Raw genomic sequence first — 15,948 nt, 5'->3', positions numbered from 1 at the left:
AGAAGCGGGGATGGCGTGGGAGGGAGGTGGCAGAGGGAAAGGCAGGCAGGTACTCCCGGGAGACCGACCAAGTAAAGAGATTAAGAATAATCAGAACCAGGTTTCTCACTACCAGGAAATACAGTTACAAAAATGGAAAGGAAGAAAACAAGAACGAACCCTGTTATATTGTAGTACTGGACTGGAACCGGAAATGTCAGTGTGAACTCATGGTTTCCAATATACATATTACATATTGAAGGTATAAATATACTAGGAAGAGGGAGAGAGACACATGGAAACAGGTATGAGTGAGTGTGTGTGGTGGCGGGGGGCTGGGGGGGGCGGCGGTGTACTCAGATATTCCTTATTCTGTCCACTGAGAGGGCCTGGAGCGATTACACCCAGGAGCAATGAGCACATCAACTACACCCAGCACTCAGATCATGCTTCTAAATACCATTTTCCACTAAAAGGAATGAGGACTCCTAGGAGAAATGTTTGATTTCCAGGACTAGGGCAGGGAAGTTAGCAAATGAACCTGGAACATCTTCTTGTGCCAGAAATCAAGAAAGTGCTCAAAGAATGAGGGGACATGTCAAAAAGACAGACAAGCAAGCTTGAAGGGGCTCCCCGTGGCCACAGTGGTATACAACCCACTGAGTGAAACAGGAAACCATGAGTGTGTGTGTATGTGTGGGGGTGTATACAGGGAAAACAAGTATCACTACACTGGAGAAGAAGCCTAGAGACACCACCTTAGTCAAATGATCAAAGTGAACATCATTAGTAATAAGTCGTATCCAGCCAAGTCTCAATCAACGGGATGCAATGAGAAAAAGGCAGCATCACTTCTGTGACATTCCTGCCTAAGATGCAAAAACTCACCCAACCATGGGGATCCAACAAATCCAGGTTGAGGGACAACCTAGAAAATAACTAGCCTGTAATCTTCCAAAACGTCAAGGTCATGCAGGTCACAGCCTGAGGAACTGTTCCAGACTGAAGGAGACCAAAGAGACTGGACAACTAAATGCAGTGCGTTATTCTGAATGGGATCCTTTTCCTATTAAAGACATTATTGAGACAACTGACAAAACCTGACCCGGGTCTGACGATTAGACAGTAGTACATGTCAACCTTAATTCCTGATGTGTCACTGTCACTGTTATACAGGAGAATATCCCTGTTTGCAAGAAGTACACATTTACATGTTCAGGGGTGACGAGGCACCAGGTTGGCAACTTATTCTTGAGTGATACAGGAGAAAAATTCTTTGTACTGTATTTGCAACTCTTCTGTAAGTTTGCAATAATCTCACAATTTAAAAAATGTTAACTGTAAATGAAAACAAAAGCAACAAAGGCAATGTCATCCTAAATTACCAGATGAGTTCAGATTGTTATATACTGGCTTTGTGTCAATCAAGCCCCAATGGTCCTGCTTTAACTGGGGAACCATAAATGTTTCTGATGGGGAAGGGGCTCTGCTTAATCGGACCCATGCTGCAATGCTAGCAGGACACTCTGCCTCTGCCTGGGACTGTCTTCCAACCCCAAACGTCCAACCATCTGTGGACACAGAGCATCATCAGTCCCTGCCACGTCCCTGGGCAGCCCAGGCAGTTCCAGACCATAAGCTACGAGAGAAGAGGCACTGGCCTACATCATTCACAGGAAGCGGTGTTCTGAATGGCCTGCTCCTCATGCACTACTGTCAATGTGAAACAGGAGCTGAGCAAAGTGAAGAAACTAACTTCGAACGCAGAGAGGAGCAAGGGCAGCAGGACGTACTCTCACCCCAAAATAACGATGGTAACTGTTACCATCTTGTATTTGCACAGAATTTTAATATTTGCAAGTTTCTTTCCATCTGTAATCTCACACAATCCATACAAAGGAAAGAAGCTACAGATGCCCAAAGCTCCCAGACTAAGTCGAATTCCTGTGACACAGCACACATACCACATAGAACCTCCTCCTTGGTAGCCCTTGTGATATTCATAACAATACAAAATGTGTGTGGTTATTTGATTAACATCTGTATCCCCCCCTTGGATTGCAGAGTCCAGGAAAACAAGGGTTGAGTGTTTGCTCACAGATGGCCCGATGCCTCACAGGAGGCTGACACCAAAAATACTTGCTAAGTGATCACATGGACACACGGGTGGGTGGATAATATGGGTGTGCGTAGGTCAGCAGGTAGACGGACAGTGGGTGGGGGAATGGATGGGTGGCAGATGAGTAGGTGGATAAGGGGAGAGATGCATGGATGGATGGCGGGTGGTAGGCAGGTAGACGGTAGGTAGGTAGGTAGGTGAGTGGGCAGGTGGGTGGGTGGGTGGGTAGATGAGATGGTAGGTGTGTGTTGGGGGGGGCGGGGGGTTGGTAAATGGATGGTGAGTGGGTGAATGCCTGACCTGGGTCTGGTCCGCCCCGCACCGCCCAGCGCGGTTCTACCTGCTGCTGCTGGGCCCGGAGGTCACCGATCTCCTTCTGGTCCTCCTCGTGGAGCCGCTTCATGTCCTCCCACGACTGCTGGAGCAGGTTACGTTCCCGTAGCAGCTGTCCGTTCTCCCGCCTCAGCATGTCCACATCATCCTTCAGCTGGGTCTGGTCGCTCAGGAGCCGGCTGTGGAGCGTGCTGAAATCCCACACGGCACAGTGAGCCTCAGGTGAGCCCAGCCAGCCTCCAACTCCCACCCGAGGCACCGGCACCCCCTCCAGGTCCTAGTACCCCCAGCACACCAGACAGGTCAGCAGCGCGCAGAGGCAGGCCAAAGCCTGCTGTCAGCCACAAGCCAGAAAGACCCAAACTATTTTTTTAAGAGCCTGACACCACAATGGCACACATGTGAAGGCCAAGGAAATGGCCAAGGAAATGGCCTACCTGGCATGGACCTGGCACCTCCAAGTGCTGAGGCCTGGCAAATGTCAGCAGGTGGGCAGGCAAATGCCCTCAGAGGGGCACCAGGAGACCAAAGGGGAACATGCCCCATCTGCCTCTCCTGTGGCAGTAGAGCCCCAGCAGGGACCCAGAGGTCCACAGTGATCTGCCTGGCCTACTGGCTCACACATTCGACCACTTTCCTACCAACCGTGCTTCTGAAGCTGGCAATGGATGGTATGGAAAACTGAGGCCCAAAGCCACAAACGCACGTGCTTAAGGCCCACCGCTTGCTATGTGGCAGAGGCAGGATGGGACCAGAACCCCAGGCTCCAGGTCCACAACTGAAGACTGGCAAGAGGCAGCAGTTCCTTGCACGCTGGGAACCCTGGCCAGGCAGGCCCCACTCACTGGTAGAAGTCGGTCTCCTTGGCCACCTCCTCGCACCTCTTCAGGGCGTTGGTGTGCTGGTTCTGCAGGCTCTGCAGGTCTGACATGGCCCGCACACACTGGATCTTCAGCCTCTCGTAGTCCGGATTCAGCCTGTGGTAGGGCCTGGCCCAGACGGCAAACAGCCCAGTGAACACTGGCCCCGGGATCACAATGACAAGAATGTCTTTCCCTGGGAAGCCACGTCCTAGGTCACTCCAGCCCAGCAGTTCCCGAACACTGGTCTCCTGCATACCACCAACACCAACGCCCCCCTCCGCCCCCCAACAAGTGCCTGCTAAGCCCGGGTGTCCTGGCCGCAGCCAGACCAACAGAATCCGAATCCCCAGGACGGGGGGCCTTGATTGCTGAACTCCCTGCGTGGGCCGGGAGAGCTGGGAAGGTGCTCCTGTGCTCTGGGAGCCCCCCGGAGGCCACACGCCAGGCCTGCACGCACAGGGGGCCCAGCAGTCCCTGGGATGAAGCCCCTCCTCTCCTGAGAGCGGTGAGTCTCAATCTTGGGTGCATAACGAATAGACAAGGCCCAGACCAATTACGTCAGCATCCCTCAGGGCAGGACTCAGACATGGGCATTTTTCAGCTCCCCAAGGGATTCCAACGTGCAGCCAAGATTGAGAAAAGTGGCCAGGACCAGGAGTCCCCAGACCTGCAGCACCGTAGTCACCTGGGAACTTGTTAGAAATGCAAATTCTCAGGCCAGCCCCCAACCTCCGAAATCGGACACGCAGGAGGGAGGGAGGAATGGCCAGCCATCTGTGCTCTAACAAGCCCTGCAGGTGACCCTGGTGCGAGCTCAAGCCTGGGAACCCCTGCCCTAGAGCAGGCATCAGAAACCCTTCCCTGTAAAGGGCCAATCTCTGTGCAGCCACTACTCTGCCTCGGTGGCATGAAAGCAGATGTGGACGGCACACACTCGCACACTGTCTTCACTTGCCCTGCCCTCAAGCTGTCTGTCTGAGAGACACATCCTCATAAAAGCAACCTCTAGGAGCAGGCTTTGAGCCCCGACATCACCCCAGAAAAATCCTCCCCAGGATGAGGCGCACACCCCCCATGCTCCTGAAGGAAAGCTTAAACCAGCCCTGCTGCTGCTCCCCTCGGAACCCCTGCCAGCACCGCCCCAACCCTTCCCTGGCGTCTACCTCTCAATCCCAACAAAAGAAGTGGTCAAAGGTTTTCTTCAAAATAACAAAAAAGGCAGGTGGGACCAACCCTTTCTAAAACAAACACGTGGCAGGAAACAACTAACGTGTTTACAAACCACATAAAGATCCACTCAGCAATGAAGTGGGCCGGGGTATCCAGGAGACAGCAGTGCCCTTGCCCACGGACAGACCAGTCAAAGGCTCAGCAACAGGGTGACTGACTATCTCTATTAGGGCAGGGGCTGCACACAGCAGCAAACAGGGGACAGAGAGAGAAGCATATTGTCTCCAGGGCTGGAAGGCAGAGAGGCCTAGGAAAGGGCTGGTGACAAGGTCAGGGCCATCCAACCAACCAGCGAGGAGGCACCCAAGTGGGACCAGGAGCCTCCAGCTGCTGCCCAGACCACCCACCAAATGACCATCGGCAAGGCCAGTAGAAAGGCGGTGAGGCCGGTCCACACACACACGCGTGCACACAGATGCAAGCAAGAGCACACCAGTGCCAGGAGCCAAGTGTAGGATGGACACACCCACGCACACTTCTCAATCCCCAAGTTGTGTGATTCAGGCCACAGACTCCGATTTTGAACTGGAGGAAGCATAACAAGCCTCCGCCCCGCTCCCCGCATCCAGGCCTACACGGGCGGGTGGCGGGAAGGACACTCGGGCAGGCAGCAGGGCTCTCAGGAGCTAAGGGTACGCCTCGGGGCAGGGGGTGCCATGGCATCAGGGTGGTGACCCTGTCCATCGGGCCGGCGGGGGAGGGGCACGGTCGCCACCTCTTGTCGAAGGTGGTCCCGTGGGTGGCGAAGGCCAGGCGCTTCCGCAGCTCATTCCTCTCCCGGGTCATCAGCCGCAGCTGAATGGAGAGGTTCTCCACCTTCTCATTCACTTGCCGGTCAGTGAGCAGCGGCGGTGGGGACGGCGCCTTCCCAGTGGTGCCTGCAGGAGGACGGTGACAAAGAGAACTCGTGTTCACACGGCTCCCACCAGCAGCCGGGCGCTGTTCTGGGCTCTCAGCTTGCATTCGCTCCTCACGACCACCCTACCGGTGGGTCCTGTTACATCCCCCTTTCCCAGAGGACACCGCCAAGTCAGAGTGTAAGAGGCACGGCTGGGACCAGAGCCCAGGCGGTCTGGCTCCAGCATCCACTACCTGGGCCCTGGCTGAGGACCCCGAGCGAGGTCCCCCTCTCTCCCTCCAACCTAGCTTTGGCACCTCCAGGATGGAACTGTTTTTGGCCCTGATCTTTGCATCCTTGCCTGCTCTGCTAACACCAGCTGTCACCCACCCCTGGGCACAGAGAGGCCAGCCTGAGCAAGGTGGAAGGCACGGCCCGAAGAGGAAGACACAGTTACAGCTTCCCAGAGAAGCTGGCAGAGGACAGAGGGAGCCAGCTCCAAAGCCGGGCCCAAGGGCCGTGTCCTGCCTTCCCCTGATCAGGGCTGGACACAGTTCCCTCCTCCACGCCGCCCGACTGCCTAAAGCACCTGCTCAACCAGCCCAGGTGTGCAGCTTGGAGGAGCTACAGGGAGAGCCGCCCATGGCCAAGGTAAGTGGGACGGGGTGCAGGTAAGTCCCAGGACCTCTGACTGCCCAGCCCACACCAGGCCCTCGTCACTTGTCCCTAGGACTAGACATGTCCTGAAGGGAATCGCATGCCTTATGCTATTACCAAGGAACAGTGGCCACCACCAGCACCTCTGACGAGATCCCAATCTGCTTCTAGGAAGTATGCACCTCACTCAAATGTCCCAGAAAAAGAGACAGATCCATGGTGCTTTTATAGTTAACTCCGTCCATGTGCTCCCCTGAGCCCTCTAAGCCTCAGAGATCCTCAGTGGGGTCCGAGTAACCCACAGAAGTCATCCCAGTTTATGGATGTGATCCAGAGGCGGACTCACCCCAGGGACACAGTATCTGTCTCCCCAGTAGCCCTGTAACGTGTAAAAGGCAAGACGAATGTCTTCTGACTCTGTGTCATCCTGACCGCTGCCCCCCAGCAGACCGCTGTTGGCTGATTTTCTTGTGCAAACCGAGTGTCCCCCAAGACAGGCACTCAGGTGTGGCCTTGCATCTTCCAGGAGTGGCAGGGAGGATGGAGAATTCGACACTGTGGGTGACAAGCTAGACCATGGTCTGAGGCAGGAGACTCGAGCTCCCAGCTCAGTGTTATCCAATGTCGGTATGCCAACCACTGAATCCAGTACCCCTCGAAACACATGTTATTTTAAAGCCAGCACCTCCGTAACAGCCAGGATTCTTATGCTCAGGCCAGACCTCTGCGGCCAAAATGTTCTTTAAGGTGAGGCCCAGGATCACCATTTCCCCTGAGCATCTCCCTCCGTCCATGGGTTCTAGTCCACAGCCTGAGAAGCCTTCCCTCGCCCTTCCCCAAAGACCCTGGATCCTTACCCCTGCCCCCAGGAGTTCTGGAAAACAGGCTGGTTACAGCTCTGTGCGGCTGTGTAACGTCTTCCTCTTTGGCAAATGAAGGCACTTCTATGAGCTCTAGTTCGACGACGGCCATCTGATTTGCACTCACTTACCTGGCTGTCTGACATGTGGGGCCTCCTCTGGACACGTGCCTGACACCCCCTTCTGGAGAGGCCTACAACTAAAACTCGGCATCTAACCAGCCCCTGGGGGGCCCGGTGGGGGGGACACGATCTGTGGAGGACTGACAAACCCAAGACAGTGGCATGAACAGACCCAACAAGCACCCGGAAAAGAAGGATTTCAATGTAAACGTCGCAACCAACCACACAACAGCACACAACACAGATGCCCCAGGCATTAATTTAACCTTCCCAACGATCCCACAGGTGGTAAGAATATTATCATCTCCATTTTACAGGTGAGAAAACTGAGGCGCAGCAAGCTTAAGGAATCAACTTAAACTTCCACAGACAGCAAGTGGCGCCCTGGACGAGAGCCCAGGCACCCGGATTCGGAGCACGTGCTCTCTGCTGCTGTGCCTTGCGGCCTCCCAAAGACAACCATGAGTAGCACTCACTCCATGCCTGGCGGTTTACAAGATGCTTTTCATACATTATCCCATTCCATCCCCTTAAGGAAGATACTGCTGCTATCCCCATTTTACAGATCAGCAAACAAAACCTTATCAAGCTTAAATAATGGGTCCAGGTCACCAAGCCAGTAAATGACACCATGGCGTATGGAGTGCCTTCTGCCTGACCCCACGTGCCCGAGGCCTCAACCTAAAAGTTCTCAAATGGTTTGATTTTAGGGCCTCTTTACACTCTTAAAAAGGACTGAGGACTCCAAAGAGCTTTTGCTTATAGGGGTTACATCTAACAATATCTACCAGATGAGAAATTAAAACTAAAAAGGTATTTTAAAATATTTACTGATTTTAAAACAACCAAACCCGTTACATATTCACATTAAGGCTTTTCATGAAAAATTAACTACACTCTCTACCGCAAAACAGAAAACACAGCGAGAAGAATGGCATGGCTTTGCATCTGCGTAATGCTGTTTGACATCGGGCTTAATAAAGACAGCCAGAGTCTCACATCCGAGCAACATCACACACCGTGGATGGAACCTGTAGGAAACTCCACTCTACAGCCGAGTCTGTGTGAGGACGAGAGTGCAAAAAGCAAGTGTCACTTCAGGATCATTATGAAAACAGTTCTGACCTCACTGGCTCCATGAAAGGACCTCAGGGACACCAGACCATGCTTTGAGAACGACTTGACCTGCGGTCAAGTTCAATAAGTATCAGAGAAACATCGGATCTCAATTTCAGAACTGAAAAGCACCACCAGGCCCAGCAATCTGCCTCCAGGGAGATAAAGAATTTCCACCCCATTTTAAAAATGAAGCAACAGAAAGATGTAGCCCTTGGCTTTTGCGGAGGCTGGAGAGAGAAGCAGCAGCAGGACAGAAGTAGGGGTCATCAGACCTGTCACCACATACAGCCACCGCCCCCTGTCTCTCTCCAGCAGGATGAGGCCACTGGCTCTGCAGCTGGTAGGACCTGGGGGCAGCCAATCACACACACAGGGAGGTGAGTGCTGTCATTTGCTGAGCACAGCCTACGCGCTGGGTTCTGTGCTAAACGCACCTGGGTTCTCACTTCATCAATACCCACAGTACCCTCCCAGATACGTGCTGTGATCACCGAGTGAGAAACTGACGTCTAGCAAAACTGCACAGCTGGGAAACCGGAGGATACCCACGCAAATCCCGCTTCACCTCCAGACCCAGGGCCTCGTCCACTACCCTGCACGGCCTCCCGACGGGAGTGGCCTCCTGTTTCCCTTCCCCTGCCCCAAAGGCTTGAGCATACACGAAACTCACAAAAAGTGAGGCCGTCCAGGCCTGTGAATCCATGAAATAGCAGGTTGACTTAGGGAAACTGCTGCCTGGATACCCCTGTCCTTTCACAATAAGGAGGGCAGAGGGCAGAGGGCAGAGGAGGGCCACAGGGGGCCTCAAGAAAAATCCCAAGATGTGCTAAGCCAGGAAGTTCCAAGATAACAGCAAGTGTTGCAGAAAACCCTTTCCATACCCATTCAATTAAAAATAAAGTTTCCCTTGCATCTCAGGGTTGAAAAACATTTTGAAGATGATGCAGTCCTTCCAAGAAAATGGTTGCCAGAATCCCCTAAACAGCTACCAAGATGGTCTGAACTCCTGCACAGGGAGGGAGCTCACTACTTCACAGCAGAGCCCATCTCATCTCTCCCCAGGTAATTATTCTACGTACTGAGTTAAAATCTGTATTTCTCCCACTGACCCTAGATCTATCTACCCACCCAAGACCATGAGGTAGGGACTTCCCTGGTGGTGCAGTGGTTGAGAATCCGCCTGCCGAAGCAGGGGACACAGGTTCAATCCCTGATCCCAGAACATCCCACAGGCCGCAGAGCAACTAAGCCCGTGCACCACAACTACTGAGCCTGCGAGCCACAACTACTGAGCCCACGTGCTGCAACTAGTGAAGCCCACGTGCCTAGAGCCCGTGATCCACAATGAGAAGCCACCGCAATGAGAAGCCCACACACTGCAACGAAGAGTAGCCCCCGCTCACTACAACTAGAGAAAGCCCAAGCGCAGCAACGAAGACCCGACGCAGCCCAAAAAAAAAAACAACAAAAAAAAAACAAAGGCCACAAGGTACACCTGTAATTCTTCTTCTAAACAACAGACATGCAAGTATTTGAAGACAACTGCCAAGTCCCTTTATCACTACCAGAAGACCTAAAGTAAAAAAAAAGTGACAACACCAAATGCTGGCAAGGATGCAGAGAAACTGGAATTCTCAAACACTACTGGTGGGAATATGAAATCATACAGCCACTGCAGAAAACACTTTGACAGTCTTTTATAAAGTTAAACATGCACTTACCATACTACCCAGTAATCCCACTCCTGGATATTTACACAAAAGAAATGAAAATTTACGTTCACACAAAAGCTAGCACACAACTGTTTATAGCAGCTGTTGAATGGATAAACGACAGTGTTATATTCATACAACGGAATACTTCTCAGCAACAAAAAGGCACTATCATACAAACTACTGGTACACACGAGGGCAAGGGGAACAGGGACTCGCGAATGCACTATGCTGAGTGCAAGAAACCAGACTCAAAAGGCCACATGCCATATGTTTCCATTTACACGACATTTGGGAAAAGGCAAAACTACAGAGGCAGAAGACAGATCCGTGGTTGCCAGGGCCTGTGGGTGGAGGGAAGAAAGGCTGACTACAAAGTCACAGACGGGAATTCTTCAGGGTGGAGGATTTGCTCTATACCTTAATTGTGGAAGTGGTTAAATAACCAATGTGCTCATCAAAACTCATCGAACTATACACCAAAAAGGATAAATGTTACTGTACGTAATTCGTACCTCACGGAACATGACTTTTAAAAAATTCTGAAGTTAAAAAAAATAAAAAACAACAACACTGCGGTGCCCTAAACTGAAGTGACCATCCCAGGACAGGTGTGACCAACGAAGAGGTGTGGCTTGTCACCCCCGACCAGTCACTGTGTTTATAGTAAACCTTTTCAAGAACAAGCAAAATCAAAACTAACGTCAAGTGAGTTGTCCACAGAAGCCTCAGATTCTATCTTTGTGCAGCTGTTCTTTGGGACTCAAATGCAAAACTGTCCACTCTCCCCCCACTTCACTCCTTCCCCTTCCCAAATCTGGAACCCACTTGAAAAGAAGGCAGGGGAGTTCCACTCTCCCCCACTTCACTCCTTCCCCTTCCCAAATCTGGAACCCACTTGAAAAGAAGGCAGGGGAGTTCCCTGGCGGTCCAGTGGTTAAGATTCGGCACTTTCACTGCTGTGGCCTGGGTTCAATCCCTGGTTGGGGAACTGAGATCCCGCAAGCCGTGCAGCACAGCCATAAATAAATAAATAAATAGATAAATAAATTAGTTAATAAAAAGAAAAACTTAAGAAAAGAAAGATTTTCTTTTTTTTCATTTTTATGTTCAGGATGGGATTCCAGGGTTGAGGGATTTGGACTGGACTAAAATGGCCCCAAAATGAGTGCTGGAAGATGCCAGGAGAGCCGGCACAGGCCCTGGAGTTTGGACAAAGAGCTCTCACTCCTCTGGGCCTTGGTGTAAGAGGAAAACTGCAGCCAAGGGGAGCAGAGCCCCTTCGCCATCACGAGTCCTGGCTCCTCCTCCCGGACACCCTGGCCGATGCAAGTGCAGCCTTCCTGTAGACCACTGAGGCTCAGCCAGAGCCCGGCAGCTTGGCAGTCTTCTTGGCTGTAAGGCCCTTTGTCCTTAGCCCCCTTGTCACACCACACTCCAGCTGACCCTGAAGGCCACTCCCCCACCAAGTCTTATTTACAGCTAGAGGGGTCACAGCTCTGCTTCAGAGCCCTGTGGGCCCGTGGTACCAGAGGCCAAGGAGAAAATGGGCACTGGCCCAAAGTGGGCAGGTGGGTGGAGCAGGGATGCCCAGGTAAACTTCCTGGCCTCCTCCAGGCCCTGGCTGTCAGGAGAGAAGCAAAACAGCAGAACATGGTCATCACAGGCCGCAGCAAGCAAAACCAAGCCATCCTCGCCTCCAGCCCAGGAGAGCCAGAGCCATCGGGGGGAGACACAATCCCACGTCCTGAACCAGTGCTTCCAAAAGCACCTTAGCTTCACTGGAAATGCACAGGTCACGCCCCACTCAGACCTACCGAATCAGGAACCCTGGGGGAGAAGCCAGCACTCCCCTCCAGGTGAGTCTGATGCCTGATAAAGTTTGAGAACCTCTGGTCTGGACCAAAGTCGCACTGTCTGGCCAGAGTGGCTTATCAATCCCTTGTTTTTTCGGCTGTCCAATACCCACTACATTTAAAAGCATCGCCCACTGATGCCCAGGGGATGCCCTACTTGGTCAGCACAGGACTGCAGCGGGGCTCCTCCTGGACTTGGACTGGAAGGAGGTTAGACTCCAGCGCAGCAGCTGCAGCTTTGCCCAGCTCCCAGATCTCCTTCCAGATAAGCTACTTGCTCTCGAATCCTTGACTCAGGGTCAGTTTGCCGAAACCCAAACCAAGACAGGTGACGATGGCCTGTCGCTTCCAAGCTGCTCCTACATCCAGAGCGCCATTCCTGGAAGACCCCACTTGAGGGCCACCTCCTCCCTGAAGCTTCCTGGACACCCCTCGTTAGAAAAAGCTGCTCCTTCCCCTCTGTCTCCTTGTTTTACACAAGGCAAAACGGCCAGTCGCTTCTCTCTCTGGTGCTCTGGTCTGAATGTTGGTATACCCCACCAAATTCCTATGTTGAGGTCCTACCCCCCCAACCCCGTGTGGAATTAGGAGGTGGGGCCTCTGGGAGGTGATCAGGTCATGAAGGTGGAGCCCACGTGAATGGGATCAGTGGCCTTCTAACAGGGACCCTAGAGAGCTCTTCCCCCTCCTGCCATGTGAGGTTACAACGGGAAGGCACCATCTATGAACCAGGAAGCGGGCCCCCCAAGACACCGAAGCTGCCTTGATCTTGGAATTCCAAGCTTCCAGAACTGTGAGAAATAAATGTGTGTTGTTTCTGAACTGCCAAGTCTGTGGTGTTCTGTGATAGCAGCCTGGACAGACTAAGACACCTGGTTAGCCTGTAAGGCCTGGAGCCAGGCCCCCCGTGATCCCTACGAGTGCCGAGCACGGGCTCCAAGAGGACAAGGTGCTCCCGTCCATCTGATGCACTGAGAGAAAACAGGCCCCGGATCCAAAAGGATCAGAGAAGGAAGGGTCAGACGGCAAGGGGTCAGGGTGCAGCCTTGCCTCCATGCTCATTCACCCCACCATCCTCTATCAACTAGAAGCTGCACCTTCAAGGAATCTTTGCTGGGATAGGAAGGAAGCCCTCCAGATCCTTCTGCTAACAAAATCAGATCTCTCTCCTTAATAAGAAAGCTCTCCTGTTACTTCAATCTGCATGAAATTTAAGGCTTATTTTATAAATGCTGCCCAAGAATGTCTCCTCTTCTTAAAACTTCCCCAGTTATCCAAGTTGAGAAAAAAAAAAGGTACCTGAGCAATTAGATCAGGATGAACGGGGGAGGAAAAAAACATCGATTGCCTGAAATGAGTGTGCCTCCCCTGGGCAGATCCATGGGGCCTACCCACAGGCAGGTTACTCAAATAACAGGCCACACGGGGTGGGGGCAAGCCTCAAAGAAGCCACACGTGCTTGGCTGATGAAAATTGCCTGGAAAGACACAGCAAACTTTAAGGCTGTCGGTCTGTTGTTAGGAGGGTCAGGCTGAAGAGGTGAAATGGGCAGACCACCTGAGGACCTAATGCCAGCCGGGAAGAGGGGAGGGGCAACCAGGTACCAGCTGTTGCAGAGAAAATACCATACCCAAGGCTCCACCTACCAATTTTCTCTTATGCTAAATATAACTTGCTGTTCTTTGCCCAAACGTTCTTGGTTAGGGAGACATAAGTGGGAAAGTGGAGGTGATGTTTTTATTATAAGACCTTGCCTTTCCTTAGGTTCATAGAGAAAGACCTAACAAACAGAAACAGCCAGTCTCCATCTGACTCATCAGCCCCTCGGTCGGGGTGTGTGCCTGAGATGGCCAGGAAAAGAAGTGTTCTGCCCGTGATTAGGTGAGGCTGAGCCAGGAGGGATTCCTCCAGGAGGTGCTGCAGTGGGCCATGGACGACCCTCCATTCATTCCACTCCAAGGGGCTGGTCCAAGCCAGCCACAGACATTCCAGTGCTTTTGCCGGGGCCTAGGTTACGTCAACTCACCTCCAACCAGGAAGGCTGTTAAAATGGATGCTGGGCCCCATCCTCAGAGCTTCTGGAGCCTGGAAACCTACATCTCTATCAAGTACCTGGGTGCTGCTGGTCCAGGGACCGCACTGCATGAGCCATGGTTTGGGCACAGACAAGTGACAGGGGACTGGGGACTGTGCTGAGGACCTGCTGGAGAAGGCTTCTTTGCTCATCAGGAGACACGAGAGGAGACAGCCTCTTTCATCCTCTGGACCATTTGTGATGATGGAGATGTTCTTTTATCTGATCTGTCCAATATGGTAGCCACTAGCCACAGGTGCTACAGAACCGTGGTCCCCAACCTTTTTGGCACCAGGGACCGGCTTAGTGGAGGACAATTTTTCCACGGACCGGTGGCGGGAGGGGGCGGGAGATGGTTTCGGGGATGATTCAAGCTCATTACATTTATTGTGCACTTTATTTCTATTATTATTACACTGTAATATATAATGAAGTAATTATACAACTCACCATAATGCAGAATTAGTGGGAGCCCTGAACCTGTTTTCACTTGCCACTCACTGAGAGGTTTTTTTGTTTTCTTTATTTATTTATGGCTGTGTTGGGTGTTTGTTGCTGTGCGTGGGCTTTCTCTAGTTGCAGCAAGCGGGGGCTACTCTTCGTTGTGGTGCGCAGGCTTCTTCTCTTGTTGCGGAGCATGGGTTCTAGGTGCGCAGGCTTCAGTAGTTGTGTTGCACAGACTAGGTAGTTGTGGCACACGGGCTTAGTTGCTCCATGGCATGTGGGATCTTCCCGGACCAGGGCTCGAACCCCTGTACCCTGCACTGGCAGGCGGATTCTTAACCACTGCGCCACCAGGGAAGACCCACTGATAGGGTTTTATTTTTTTATTTTTATTTATTTATTTTTTTTGCGATACGCGGGCCTCTCACCGTTGTGGCCTCTCCCGCTGCGGAGCACAGGCTCCGGACGCGCAGGCTCAGCGGCCATGGCTCACGGGTCCAGCCGCTCCGCGGCATGTGGGATCTTCCCGGACTGGGGCATGAACCCGTGTCCGCTGCATCAGCAGGCGGACTCTCAACCACTGCGCCACCAGGGAAGCCCTAGGGTTTTGATATGAGTCTGCAAGCAATTGATTTATTATGGTCTCTGTGCAGTCAAACCTCTCTGCTAACGATAATCTGTATTTGCAGCCGCTCCCCAGCACTAGCATCACCGCCTCAGCTCCATTTCAGATCATCAGGCATTAGATTCTCATAAGGAGCGCACAACCTGGATCCCGCACATGCGCAGTTCACAGTAGAGTTCGCGCTCCTATGAGAATCTAATGCCACCGCTGATCTGACAGAAGACGGAGCTCAGGCGGTAATGCAAGCAATGGGGAGTAGCTGTAAATACAGATGAAGCTTCACTTGCCCACTGCTCACCTCCTGCTGTGTGGCCCGGTTCCTAACAGGCCGCGGACTGGTACTGGTCCGTGGCCTGAGTGTTGGGAACCCCTGCAACAGAACACTTGAAATGTGGCTAGTGTAACTACTGAAACTAGTGATTTAAATTTTATTTCACGTTAATTCACTGGAATTTAAATAGCCACGTGTGGCTAGAGGCTCCCACCACGAACACTGTAGCCCTGGACACTGTCAGGTCTAGATGTGATGGCTGACCCCTGCCATCAGCCCAAGGGAAGACACCACACAGAGGCCCACAAAGCCACACCCGATGTACTCAGCCCACCCTCAGCACAGTTACCATGTGAGATCACACATTCCTCTGCTATCTAAGGCAGTATGAGTAGGTATTCCCTACTGCTGCAGCCAAAGGCCTTCTGGCCAATACAGCCACGGGGACATTCAAGTCAGCCTGCAGAAAAATGGGGCTACTCACCCCAAGGTCAACGTCAACTCTACACAGAAAAGCAAGAGAAGGAAAACTTGGCTACCGGTGAACTGGAGAGGTTTTGACCTGAAGGGATGCAACCAGGTCTTTGAGCATCCCAGATAGGGGCCCAGACAGTGAAGTACAGTAGAGCTCTGCTCGCAGCCTGCCTGCCAACAAGTATCCGGGGACACTGGTGACCCCTCCATCCCAAGGGCCAAAGGGTGGGTCACTGACAGGATGCTCTTCCAAAGTATACGAAGGTCCAGCTGCACAAAAAAATACCTTCTTACTCAGGCCTGCAATTCCACCATTAACAATACTTGCTGTGGTTTAAACAATTATCTTTCTCTAGAATCTCCTTTTAAAAT

General features: G+C 52.3%; 1 protein-coding gene across 3 annotated transcripts in view; it reads right to left on the bottom strand.

The window, feature by feature from the left end:
- The window catches only part of DLG5 (discs large MAGUK scaffold protein 5), a 121,150-nt gene that overhangs the window by 57,138 nt on the left and 48,064 nt on the right, over positions 1-15,948 (bottom strand). For all 3 annotated transcript variants that reach the window (XM_067710399.1, XM_067710400.1, XM_067710401.1), the window contains exons 3-5: positions 5,240-5,402; positions 3,277-3,420; positions 2,439-2,622 (exon numbers count right to left, since the gene is read on the bottom strand). In XM_067710399.1, the coding sequence (XP_067566500.1) occupies positions 2,439-2,622; positions 3,277-3,420; positions 5,240-5,402 (491 nt within the window). The remainder of the gene's footprint in view (positions 1-2,438; positions 2,623-3,276; positions 3,421-5,239; positions 5,403-15,948) is intronic.

Source organism: Pseudorca crassidens, chromosome 16, assembly GCF_039906515.1.
Source record: "Pseudorca crassidens isolate mPseCra1 chromosome 16, mPseCra1.hap1, whole genome shotgun sequence".
Classification (NCBI taxonomy): Eukaryota; Metazoa; Chordata; class Mammalia; order Artiodactyla; family Delphinidae; genus Pseudorca; species Pseudorca crassidens.
This window is presented reverse-complemented; position numbering and strand designations above follow the sequence as displayed.